Source organism: Ochotona princeps, chromosome 10, assembly GCF_030435755.1.
Source record: "Ochotona princeps isolate mOchPri1 chromosome 10, mOchPri1.hap1, whole genome shotgun sequence".
NCBI lineage: Eukaryota > Metazoa > Chordata > Mammalia > Lagomorpha > Ochotonidae > Ochotona > Ochotona princeps.
Window position 1 is genome coordinate 33,618,941 of NC_080841.1, and position 12,822 is coordinate 33,631,762.

Here is a 12,822-nt window from a genome sequence, read left to right on the forward strand (position 1 = left end):
TTCACACAACTTCATATATGAGTGTCCATGCGCACACACAAACTCATACCCAGAATACCCTATAAGAAGAAAAAATGTAGACTCAAATAAAAAAATATGCAGTAATTTTACTTGCTTTTAAGAAAACTGGTCTACTCAGAGAGGGTATACCTAAGAAGCCGTTGAACTTGACTGGACAATAAGATGCTGGACTCTATGTTCGGTATATGCTTGCAATGGGGGAATCTCAACTGAACTTTAACTATGGTTATGCAACAAGGTGGAGGAATCCACCATAGGGGGAGGGCTTGGGGAGGGGTGGGGAGAATCCAAGTACCTATGAAACTGTGTCACATAATACAATGTAATTAATGAATTAAAAATAATAAATAAATTTTAAAAAAAAAGAAAACTGGTCTACTGAACTCAAACATAACTTTCAGGGTTCTTTCTACATAGTGTCCTCTGATTATTTCAGCCTTGCAGTCACCTTCTCTGAAGCATAAATGGTATCATAGAGAATGTGTTCATACTGATTATCTTACTAATTTTTAAAAAGATTTGTTTTAAGCATTAATATTACTTTGTTTTATAAAGATTTATTTTATTTTCATTCATATTTTATTTCACCTGCAGAAAGGAGAGGCAAAGATTTTCCTTCTGCTGGTTCCTTCCCCAAATTCCCAAAAAGGTCAGAGCTGAGTTGACCTGAAGCCAGGCACCAGAAGCTTTCTCCAAGTCTCCCACACAGGTGCAGGTCCCAAGGCTTTGGGCCGGCCTCAATTGCTTTCCCAGGCCACAAGCAGGGAGATGGATGGGAAGTGGAGCAGCTGGGACAGAAACAGACACGCTTATATGGGACCCCAGCAAGCACAAAGCAAGGACTTAGCCACTGAGTCATCATGCCAGGCCCAACTCTATCTTAGTTTAAATATTATCTAATCATCACTGACTGAACAGACAATAAAAGCTCTTCAGAGGCCCCAAAGGCAGGGATCAGGAAAATTCAATTACTGTCTGGTCACCCTGAGAAAATCACTTTACCGGCCCTAGCGGCTAAAGTCCTCGCCTTAAACTTGCCAGAATCCCATATGAGCATCAGTTTCAATCCCAGCAGCTCCACTTCCCATCCACCTCCCTGCTTGTGGCCTGGGAAAGCATTTGAGGATGGCCCAAGGCCTTGGGATTCTGCACCCAGAAAAAGCTCCTGGTTCCTAGCTTCAGATCAGCTCAGATCCGGCCTTTGCAGCCACTTGAGGAAGCTGCATGGAAGCTGAAGATCTTTCTGTCTCTCCTCCTGTTTATCTGCCTATCCAATAAAAATAAATAGATCTTTTAAAAATATACTGATCCCAATTTCTGATAAATGCTTGTTCCTTGTATTTTGGTCCTACTCATTCCAAATTGTCCTCTCCTATTCAGTCTCCTTAATCAGCCTTTTTTAAATGTACTTTTCCACAGGTCTTGTTTCAAGATCTATTTTTTTATTTTTAAATTATTTATTATTTCAAAGGAATAATTATAGAGAGGACAAAGAGCGACAGAAACCTTCCACCTGCTGGTTCAATCCATTGATGGCTGGAATGGCTGGAGTTGGGCCAGTTCAAAACCATGAGCCTGGAGCTTCTTCCAGGACTCCCAAATGGGCACAACGACCCAAGCACTTGGGCCATCCTCCCCTGCTTTCCCAAGCCATTAGCAGTGAAATGATCAGAAGTAGAACAGCTGGGACTCGAAAAGGCACAGGATTAACACGCTATGTCACAGTGCCAAACTCTGTTCTTTAATGTATGCATTTTCCCAAGATAATTTTCTGTATTTCCTAGATTTCCATTACTGGGTAATACAGCTTAGATCAGATTCCCAGGCATGTTCAGGGACCACATTCCTTAACATGGGCCTGTGTAACCTGGCTTCTGCCTCTTTCTTCTACTTCACTATCCTCTGCCATTCTCCCCATTTATACTCCAGGCAGACTGAGCTTCTTTCAGGTTCTCAAATATTCTATTTCTCTCTGGTTTCTCATCTTTTATACATGACATCCCTTCTGCTTGAAACATCTGCTAACCCTTTCCCTAAAAAAATCTGGCCACTTTTTTAGGCTTCACCTTAAGATAAGGTCCTCTGGGTTCAAGGCTCCCAAAAACATGCTGAAAATGTACGTTACCATCCCATATCTCTGGTCCATATGTTAATTCAAACTACCATCATCTCTCATACTTCCAACAAAATCCTCCCAACCCACCCTATTTCATTCCCAACTCCCATTTAGTTACCACAGAGTTGCCAGAAAATATTTTAGAAATAGAATCAGATTTGTCATATTGTGCTTAAAGCATTTCAGTGGCTTCTCACTGCAATTAGAATGAAATCTAAACTTTTCATGGCTTATAAAAGATGGTACATCATTAATCCAGTGACTGTCACTTCCTTTTATCCAAATTACTTATAGTGAGACGGTAGGTGCTTCCAACTGCCCAAAGTCCTCACCTGTTTGGGGCCTCGCGTGCTCTTTTCTCTGCATGAAATGTTCTTTCCCCTGCTCTCTTTACACAGCTAAACTCCACAGGGCTTGGCTCATTAACTCTTTAAACAGCTGTTTTCTAAGTAACCTAAGTAACCCACTGGTGTCCCACACAAAACCTGTATTTATCATAATCTGTAATGATTATTTACTTGTTTATTGTCTGTCTGGCCTCACAAGTATCTTGCCCATTTTTCTCAACACTGCTTTAAAAACTTGTTCAAGTTTGATGAGTGACGTGAATAGGAAAGTTTGTTTCTAGGTACGCCAAGCTTAATTTAAAAAATGTGAGAAACCATTTGGCAACATTTAGAAGTGAGAAATAAGGGTCTGGAGCTCGGGGTAGGAGATGGGACTGGAGACAGCAATCCCTGTATTTTAAACATGTCAGATAAAGTGAGTAAGAACATGCAGAACAAAGGTAATGAAGATAGAAACACTAAAAAGCAAGCAGAGAAGACTTAGAGATTAGAAAGAGAAAAACACAGGAGTCATAAAAAGTAACACTCAGAAGCAAATTACAGTTCACTGTTAGAAGTGCTAATAAGACAATACATAAATTAAAATACTGGATTAAGTACTTCACTGGGAATACTACAAATATAAATTTGGAGTGTTAGGGAGAATAGCCAAATTTTAAAGGAAAAAGCTGTGTGATTCAAACCAGGAAAATGAACCAAAATGAACTACTTTCTATACAAGTTTTGTAGAAGGGAAACAGAATGATAGTTGAAAGATACTTGCAGGAAGACTTCTATTTATGTATACTGAAAGATGTGAATTTAAAAAGAAATGGTGGAAAGAATGACTAAACAGGAAAGCAGAAGTTTAAAGACCCCAAGTGATCCTAAAATAGAGTTGATAAGTGTGGTATTATAATGGTAGGACTGGCCAAAAGTAGAGGTACTCAAACACAGTGCACAGACCCCCTCCTTTGGAAGTTCTACAGACCTCTTCAGGGATTCCAGTAGTGGTTACAATGATTTCCAAAGTAACACTAAAGCATTATTTGTCCTTTTCACGTTGTGGATATTCACAGTGATGGTGTAAATGCTGTGGTGTCATTGTACTAATAAACACCACATGATCATATTTTCTCTCTCTGATACACATACTTTTAATGTAAAACACTCTGCTTGATGCAGTGAAAATGACTGGCTTTATTAAGTACTGAGCTTGTAAGCTGTCTTCTGAAAAATATTCTGTGTTAACAAAATAAAAATTACCCATAAAACACTTCTGCCACATTCTAAAGTATGATAGCTCACTAAAATGAAAACCATGGTTAAAGATTGTGTTTACTTGTACCAAAAAAGAGTGAGCCAGCAGGCGCCCCCAGTGAGCAGCTTCACAATCAAATGCCTGCAAAAACTAAGAATCCCGGATCTCCATCCTGTTCTCATGCGGGTGGTAGGAATTCAATCATCCCAATCACTACTGCTGCTTCCCAGGGTTGGCAATAGCAAGAATAAACCAAGTACTAAGTCCAAGTAATTGGAAATGGGACACAGGTATCCTAATTGGGGAAGTCTTAACTGCAATACCAAACGCCCAACACCTTCACATACAATTGAACCGCAAGCTAAACTAGCTGCCTTTTTTTTAAAGAGGAGCACTACTTTTCCTTGGAAGTATTGTAACGAGCTACAATTATTCAGACTTGGGTACACTGGCAGACATTTTCTCAGAAATGAATTAAATGACCTCAACAGTAAAAGAAAAATAATTGGTAGCATTTTTGTGATGAAATTTCAGTCTTTCAAGCAATGACTGGGAAACTTGAGTCCATCACTGTTCAGTGCGACAGTTGCTCAGTACTTACAAATTTTTCAGATGAGAACACCAGTGACAGTAACAAATGTGACTTCTGATAACTACAAAATGTAATATATTAACATTTGCAAGGTCATCATTAGCTGGGGTGCCAATAATTTCCATATGACCAATGCATGGCTTTACAAATCAATGGATAAGATCCATTCACAGAAGATAAACCAGTGGATTTCAATTTAACAAGAGTTGAAAAGTTCATTCATATAGCTCAGATTACATATTACAAGTAATCTCTAACATACAACCATTTGAGTTTAGGAGTCATAACAAAAAAAGAATACCCATAATTACCTCAAGTGGCTATTAAAATAATTCCACATTTCCAATCACATATCTGTTCAAGACTAGATTTTCTGCATATATCTCAGCCAAACAACATATTACAACAAATAGGCAAATATGAGAATCCAGCTATTGCCTAATGATCTAGACATTAAAGAGATTTGCAAAAAAATAAAACAATACCAGGGTCTTAGTCGGTTTTAAAATTCTCATATTAAAATAGTAACTTTTGAGAACATTAAGGATCCCTGAAATGAAGCAGGAGAAGAAGAAAATAAATTGTGAAATTCATTGGCCTTGGAGACAAAGGATATCTTAGAAGGCTTTTAAGTTAACCATATACACAAAGAGGAAAGGGAATCAAAGTAAGGGGAATAAGAAGGAAAGAGAACTGTGGAAAATGTTAATTCTGAGAAACAAGAAAAGCTGACAAGGATAAGAACCAAGAAGACCACTGAAGGCTTAGCTAATGTTTAAGTGCAAAATGTATTTGATGCTGTCCCCAACTTTCTCCAGCAGTATACAGCATCTTTGGAGTTGGGTAGTGGAATAAACAGAAAGCTGAAAATAATTGAGATAGATGGATGGGACAAGTTTTTAAGAAGTGACAATTAAGGATGTTCAGTATCACTTTAAGACCATCAGTTTATGGTACAACCTAGGAACAAAAGATAAAGCCAAGAGGGTTTCCCGTTTACCCAATGATCATTGGAAAGATCCCGATTATGCCCCAGTACAGGAGAAATTAGGATCTGTCAAGCTTTCAATGCACAAAAGAATGAATGAGTAGGGCCCGGCGGCGTGGCCTAGTGGCTAAAGTCCTCGCCTTGAAAGCCCCGGGATCCCATATGGGCAATGGTTCTAATCCCGGCAGCTCCACTTCCCATCCAGCTCCCTGCTTGTGGCCTGGGAAAGCAGTTGAGGACAGCCCAATGCATTGGGACACTGCACCCGCGTGGGAGACCCGGAAGAGGTTCCTGGTTCCCGGCTTCGGATCGGCGCGCACTGGCCCGTTGCGGCTCACTTGGGGAGTGAGTCATCGGACGGAAGATCTTCCTCTCTGTCTCTCCTCCTCTCTGTATATCTGGCTGTAATAAAAATGAATAAATCTTTAAAAAAAAAAAAAAAAAAAAAGAATGAATGAGTAGTAAATTCCTGTCTACCTTAAAAACCCTACTAATGTAACTCTCAAGATCCCTGGCTATGGCTTAGAGTTAGAACTGCCTAATTATATAATCCTGAGCCACTTTTGTACTTTGTATATTAAAACTGCATGGAGAAAACTCGAGGCAAATACTCTTTATGCCAAATTTTATTTAATTCCAGTAAACATGTTTGAACGTGTTAACTGATAAGGAATAAAGCCCAAATGAAAAAGTCAGATAAATGAAAATTGAACACACCAAACAAAAATAAGACTATGCTCATTAGGCTTCTCCTTTATAATAAGGTTTATCTAAAAATTTTTAGGACAAAGAGTCACTTTATCTTGTCAAGTGTTTTTATATGCAGATTACTTCCTCCTTTTGAAAGGAATTATTGCGAAATGTTTTCTTTTTCCTTTCTGATGAGAAATTACCCATATAGCATATGATCCAAAATACACAATGCTGTATTACATTCCATAGTGTTATAAGAACTTTCTCAACTTGATACTTTAAAGCGCAAATAAAGCATAAGCCATGAATCTCTTTGCAATTTTTCATATGACCTATTATACATATATACTATTTAAATCAGTTTTATTTTCATGACTTATCATACATATAGATATTACTCAAACCAGTCTGACAAGTACAGCCTACGTGATTCTGGCCTCCTATGTAAATACAAGCCCATAGGAAGACCTGATTTGACCATTACAAGTTAGGTGATCTCAACTGAGGCAAATAATATGAACCAAGCCTTCATTCATAAATGAGGATGACTAGTCCTTTGCTAGCTTGCACAAATATTTATATAAGATTTTTGAAAACTGCAAAGCATAATAAAATGTAACATGACACATTAAAATCTTCAAACAAAAAGAGGCTTTGAAACTACTATGGAATTAACTGTCAGATAAGCTTACAAATTTTGAATTTTAAAAAACAGTATTTACATCAATTACACCTAAGGTATGCTAGATATCAAAAAAAACCCTATTTTTAAAAGAAATGCAAGCATCCAAGAACAATGATATCTTTGAAATAATGAAATCTACAGCACTAGAGAAAAAAAAAACTTACTGGTATACAGTTTTATAACTTCGGTATAATGTTAAAGTCTGTTCCTTTCAATAAATGGTCAAATATACTTCAAATTTTTAAACCCAAATGTATTAACTTTTAATACATATTATTCTTTACATAAACTGATCTTTCACTGTCCTTAAGTCATTTGTTGAATCTCATTGTTTTATGTAACAAAAGTTATCCATAACTGAAAACACCAAAGCCAATGGACCTACAGCCCTACTCTTTCAAAACACTGAACTGCCAAAAGTAGCAAAATCAGGCTTCTCACTTTAATTTGTAGGTGAAACAAAAATAACTTAAAACCTGGAGGAAAGGGAAAATGATTTCTAAGTGTTTATAGTCTGTCAGAGGTTGGCAAAATACAGCCTCCATCTACTTTTATACAAGTAGTAGTTTTGCAATATAGCCACACCCACGCTTTTGCTGCAACAGCATAATTAGGATTGAAATAGAAGCCACTGGATGATTTCCAGACAGTCAAACACTGAACCAGACAATCAATAGTCAGAAGTCAAGTGCTTTATTTAAAAATTAATCTACATGGTCAGTCTGACCACTTTCCACCATCACCACCACTCTCCTGCTCCAAGCCACCATCTTGTCCCTGGATCGCTGCAACTGGCTCTGCTTTGATGCTGTCATCTAACTTGATCCATTACATTGTATTCTCAGTAGCCAAACTGTATCCATGGTAGCCAAATCAAGCCTTTAGAAACTCAGATACTGTCTTTTCCTTGTCCAAAGTCTTTGCAATGACTTTTAGACAGTCTTACTTGATCTGGACCACATTATTTCTTACTTCACTTCCTGTTACTCTCTACCCCTAACCCCCTTCATTCCTTTGCCAACCACACTAACCATTAACACCAGCCCTGGAATATTCTTTGTTAAGTCTTTTATAATGGCTATTCTTCATCTGGAACATTCTTTAGACATTTCCATGGCCAGATCAGTTAGTCTAAGTGTTTGCTGAAATTTATTTTGGAAACTAGGCCTATCTAGAATACCCCACGCAGAACTCCCTATTCCCTCACCTTGGAACTACTAGAGATGGTTAATGTATGCTATGTTATGCTGATTGTCCTCACTCCTATTCCACCTAGTCTCAACAGGAAGCAACTGGAACACTTGTAGCTGGCGGGAACAAAAGCAGAAGGGTAAATGATGCTAATGAAATGAAAAAAATATACATTTTTTTAAATTAAAAAAGACTACAGGTAATTGAGCAGACAAAAGCAGAAAGCTATAGGGTTTAAATTTGCAAATTAAAAAACAATATCCAGGGAGAAACTGGCACTGTGGCACAGTAGCTTAAGCCTCTGCCTGCAATGCCAGTATCCCATATGGGCACCAGTTCAAATCCCAGCTGCTCTGCTTCCACTTGCTAATGTGTCTAGAAAACCAGTGAAAGATGTCCCAAATCCTTTGGCCCCTACATCTACATCGGAGACTGTGAATAAGCTCCTTGTTTCTGGCTGTCAAACAGCTCAGCTCTGCAACCATGTGGGAGATCCAGAAGCAGCTCCTGGGCTCCTGGCCTGTCCAGCTCTGGGCAGCCACTGCAGCCATCTGGGGAGTAGACCCAGTGGAAGGAATATTAATCTCTCTTCTCTGTAACTCTCTTTCAAATTAAAGATAAATCTTAAAACAAAAAGCTAGAGTTGATGGTATATTTATAATGAAGCAAAGCAAGGTCTTGTACATATTTCTGAAACCCCTACGGACTGCCACAGTGAAAACAAGCAAGGCCTTCTGAGAATGAATGAATGCAAACACCTAGAAACATACCAATACCAGTAACTGGACCCCCTTCATTCAGCTGTGATCACTTCAAAATTACAAGGTTGGCTTAAAATTTAATAAGTGTCCATATCATCCTATTACTGTATTCTTTGACAAAACAAAAAGGAATCTTTCCTTTTGAAATAGTATCGATTAAATTTAATTTTGGGGGGGGAACTTCTGTAAGACTAAAAGGTATTAAAGCGTTCTAATGTGCCATGATAAAGTTCTATTTAGAATGTTACCAAACAATAATAATTTCTTGTAATTGTCAAGGCAAAGCCAGAGTGATCCTTGGTTTAGTCCTCCATTAAAAGCTATAGAAACTGATAGAACAGCTGCCATTTACAGAGTGTGTACTGTATGCCAGGTACTGGGCTACGCACCTGAATGTACTTATGGGTTCTTCAATCCTCACAACAACCTTAGAAGGTTGAGACTATCTGTATGTTACGGACAAGGGCACCTGGGATCACCTTGACTTGAATGCCTCCCTGATTTGTCCTTGAAGCCGCCCACAGAACAAATACAGTCAAGGCACACTAGCCTTAATATTAACTGATGACAAAGGAAGTAAATTTTTCCATAACTATTCACGATTAGTATAAATGGAAGAAGAGGTAAGTTTTAAAAAAATCTGCAAAGGCATATTTTTGAGATTTCAGAAAATCAATTAACTGCTTTAATGTGTGAAAGAGCCAAGCTAATTACATGCAGTGCTTAAACATGTAAAGCAAAGTACTGAAAACAGTTGTATTAGGAGTTGGAGGCCTTGGAATTCATTGGCAGTTGTATCTGTGCGACTCTGGCCTGTCACTTAACCTTTCCACTCTCTTTTCTCACCTGGCAGATAAACAGGGTGGGTCAGACAAGCCAAGATTTTTTCCCAGCTGTTAAAACAGACCTTTCTGGGAAAGAGGAGGGATTTTTTTTTTTTTCAAAAAATGCTGAATGTTTGCTATAAAACACACATTTTGAACTAGGGATTTATATTTACTATGATCACAGCTCCCTTGTTCTCCTTAGTAGGCTTCTACATAATCGTTTATAAAATATTGCTTTCCAAGCAGGCATTCCTGAACCTTTCTTCAGCTGCTCCTCATCTGTGGGCACCTGCAGTTAAGTGAGAGTTAGGTTTTACCCTCAGAATGTAAAGCATCAAGGATCATTCTTCCTAGAAGGCGAGCGTGAGGATTCGCCAGCGAGTTAGGTTATGAATGGTCTTCGGAAGAAAACTTGTGATCCAAGTGGTGGCGGCCGCCCAGGAAGCGATGGGACTCATAGAGCCATTTCGCAGCGTCCCCGTGACAGGGATGCCTGGGGCCCTGGGAACACCTGGCTACCGAGCACACCCCGCGACCGCACACAGGAGGACAACGCCAACACCGCAGCAGCTTTCTGGAAAAAACCTCCGCAACTTCCCGGGCTCCCCCGACAGATACCCCGTTCCCCGAAGGTCCAGACCCGGAGGCCACCACCTTCCCGGCGACCCAGAGCCCAGCTCCCCGGCGCCCCCTCGGGCGGACGGAACGCTCCGGGAGCGCCCGGGCCAGCGCGGGGCGGCCAGGCGCGCGGGTCCCGCCCCGCTACCTTGCGTCCAGCGGCAGAAGATGGTGTCGGAGAGCCCGGGGCTGCTCTTGGTGCCCCACACCAGCTCCATCAGCTCCTTCGTCAGTTCGGACATGACCGAGGACAGGCGGGCGGATCTTGGCTGTCAGGACTCCTGCCCTGGCACATGGGGAAGGGGCGGCTTCGGAAGCAGAAACTGCGGGACGAGGCGGGCAGGAATGAATTCCAAGACTGGGGCAACAAGACACAGCCAAAGCAGAGAGAGCGACTTGCACCGACCGCGCCTGTCAAGCCGGGTCCCGAGCGGCAGCCAGGAGTTTCCCTACCGGAAGTGTCCAGGCCACTTCCGCTCCTCTTTCACGCTCACCCCGACCGGGAGCGGGCTCTGCCCGGAAGCGGAAGTGGGGGCAGAAAGCGCCGTGGAGGGCGATGGAGGCGGCCCTTGAAGTTGTGAGAGGCGGTAGGGTGCGGTTGGTTGCGGTGCTGGATTTTGCATCCTGGTGATGACCTTTCTGGATCCCAAAACACACCCTTTTCACCCCTGGCAGGCAACGCTCGGGTCTCAGCTTGCAAGCTCTGGATTCCAAGCTGTTGGACCTAGACTCTACGACATTTGCCTAAAAATTAGTAATATTCGTTATACAAAACTAGAGTTTTAAAACATTGCTTGAACCACAGAGGCCACATCCTTCGCTATGTAACGCAGGCTGCCTCTGTGCCTTGATAAATCACTTACACCTGAAGGAACTTGTACTTTACATCTGAACTAGCTGGTGGAGTGTGCGTAATAACAGGTGTCATGTAAAATTACAAAACTATTTGCAGGAAAAACAGATTCAAAGCAGCCTGTTTGTAAACGGTGAAACATTCATCTCCCAAAAGGTGGCAGCGAGGGGGAAATAGAGTGGATGGACCACACCTGAGCTTGAAGTCAGGTCTTATTTATCTGCTAGCACTTCAGTTGAGTACGTTTGAAAACTTACCATTTGTGCCGCTTGTAAAGGAGTATGTTGTCTTTGAATTTAAAATGAAATAGGAAATCTGATATTTTAAAATTTATGTTTTTGATTCTGAAGGGTAGGGAGGCATTCCAACTACCATGGAAGGAACAGCTCCAATTTGAAGCCCTAGACTCCACGTTAGTATATGTTTTCCTACGACTACAAAGAAGAAAGCAAATCTTTTTATAAGATTTATTTATTTTTATTAGAAAGTCATATATACAAAGAGGAGAGGAGAGACAGAGAGGAAGATCTTCTGTCCACTGATTCACACCCCTCCCCCAAGTGGCCGCAATGGCTGGAGCATTGCTTTCACGAAGCCAGGAGGCAGGAGCTTCTTCTGGGTCTCCTACACAGGTACAGAGTCCCAAGTCTTTCGGCTCGTCCTTGACTGCTTTCCCAGGCCACAAGCAGGGAGCTGGATGGGAAGCGCAGCTGCCGAAATTAGAACCAGCACCTATATGGAATCCTAGTGTGTGCCTAGTGTGGTAGGACTTTAGCTACTAGGCTACCACACTGAGCTCAAAAATAAAATCTTTAAAACAAAAATCCACCCTATAATTAAACTAGCAAATTCTAGACTGTTAAAATCCCATACTCATTTATTAACAAAAGGTTTTCATTTTTATGCATGCCATTTGTCTTTAAATAGCAGTGTAAATATCTCAAAATATCTACTTTGTTTTTGTATCATCCTAACCTCAACAGTATAATTTTCCTACTAAGCATATCAAGTGTCAAGTCCACATTGGTCACGCCAAATATGGCATAGGGTGTGATTTCTCAAAGCATTGCCTTCTGACAATATGTGCTGAGAAAGCAGTTAATTTCTATAGGGATAGGTTACTTTGTACGGGGCTGGGTTAAGTAAAGTTTTTTGAATTTTTTTGTTTAGTTTTTTGCTTTTTGTCTTTTTGCTGTATTATTATTTTTCTGATAATCTTACATAGTTGATTAGGGTACAAAGGGTCAAGGGCTACAGGAAAGTGGGTAAGAACATTGCTTCCACACGAATATCTTTTTTTCACCTGTGTCTGGGGTCAGGGGAGAAACAAAAGGAGAAGCCCCACCCAGCCTCCCACCCATCCTAGGTCCCCAACGTGGGGCATGCTCCGAGGGTCCTGCTCAAGCAGTTTTGATAGTTCAACAGTTCTGAATTGCTGCCAATCTCACCGCTACAAGCACAATTAAATCTGCTCAGAATCCACTGGCTGACAGTCTCTTCATGGTTGGGGTTCTGACATCAGCAGTTCAGTTTGAGGAATCTCCAAAGAAACTTCATCTGAGGTTATCCCAGATCTGATTCTTGTGTGTGCTTGCCAGTACAGGGTCTGGCATGCTCTGTTGCCCCTATCAGCTTATGCACATGCTGGTGGTTGCAATTGCTGGGTTCGTTTTGTTTCCAGCCCTGTCTTCCATTCGAACCGATGGGTGTTTTAGTCCAGCCTGGTCCTGCCCACTTCATACTTGGCCCTCATGCCAACCAGTGGGAGCTGCAGTCTAGTTGGGGCGACTCCCCATAACCCCCACAGGGCCCTGCCCCCTACCCTGCTTGCCAGTATATACCGCAGACTTGTTCAATCTGTCCTATATCCCATTTAGCTCTCATACATGT

General features: G+C 41.0%; 1 protein-coding gene across 2 annotated transcripts in view; it reads right to left on the bottom strand.

Moving 5' to 3' along the window:
- MINDY3 (MINDY lysine 48 deubiquitinase 3) overlaps positions 1 to 10,649 on the bottom strand; it is an 89,702-nt gene extending 79,053 nt beyond the window's left edge. Inside the window, exon 1 of one of the 2 annotated variants that reach the window (XM_058669293.1) lies at positions 10,228 to 10,649. In XM_058669293.1, the coding sequence (XP_058525276.1) occupies positions 10,228 to 10,321 (94 nt within the window). In that variant the 5' untranslated portion in view covers positions 10,322 to 10,649. The remainder of the gene's footprint in view (positions 1 to 10,227) is intronic. The other variant, XM_004578588.3, reaches the window with a different exon arrangement.
- Between the last annotated feature and the right edge of the window lie 2,173 nt (positions 10,650 to 12,822).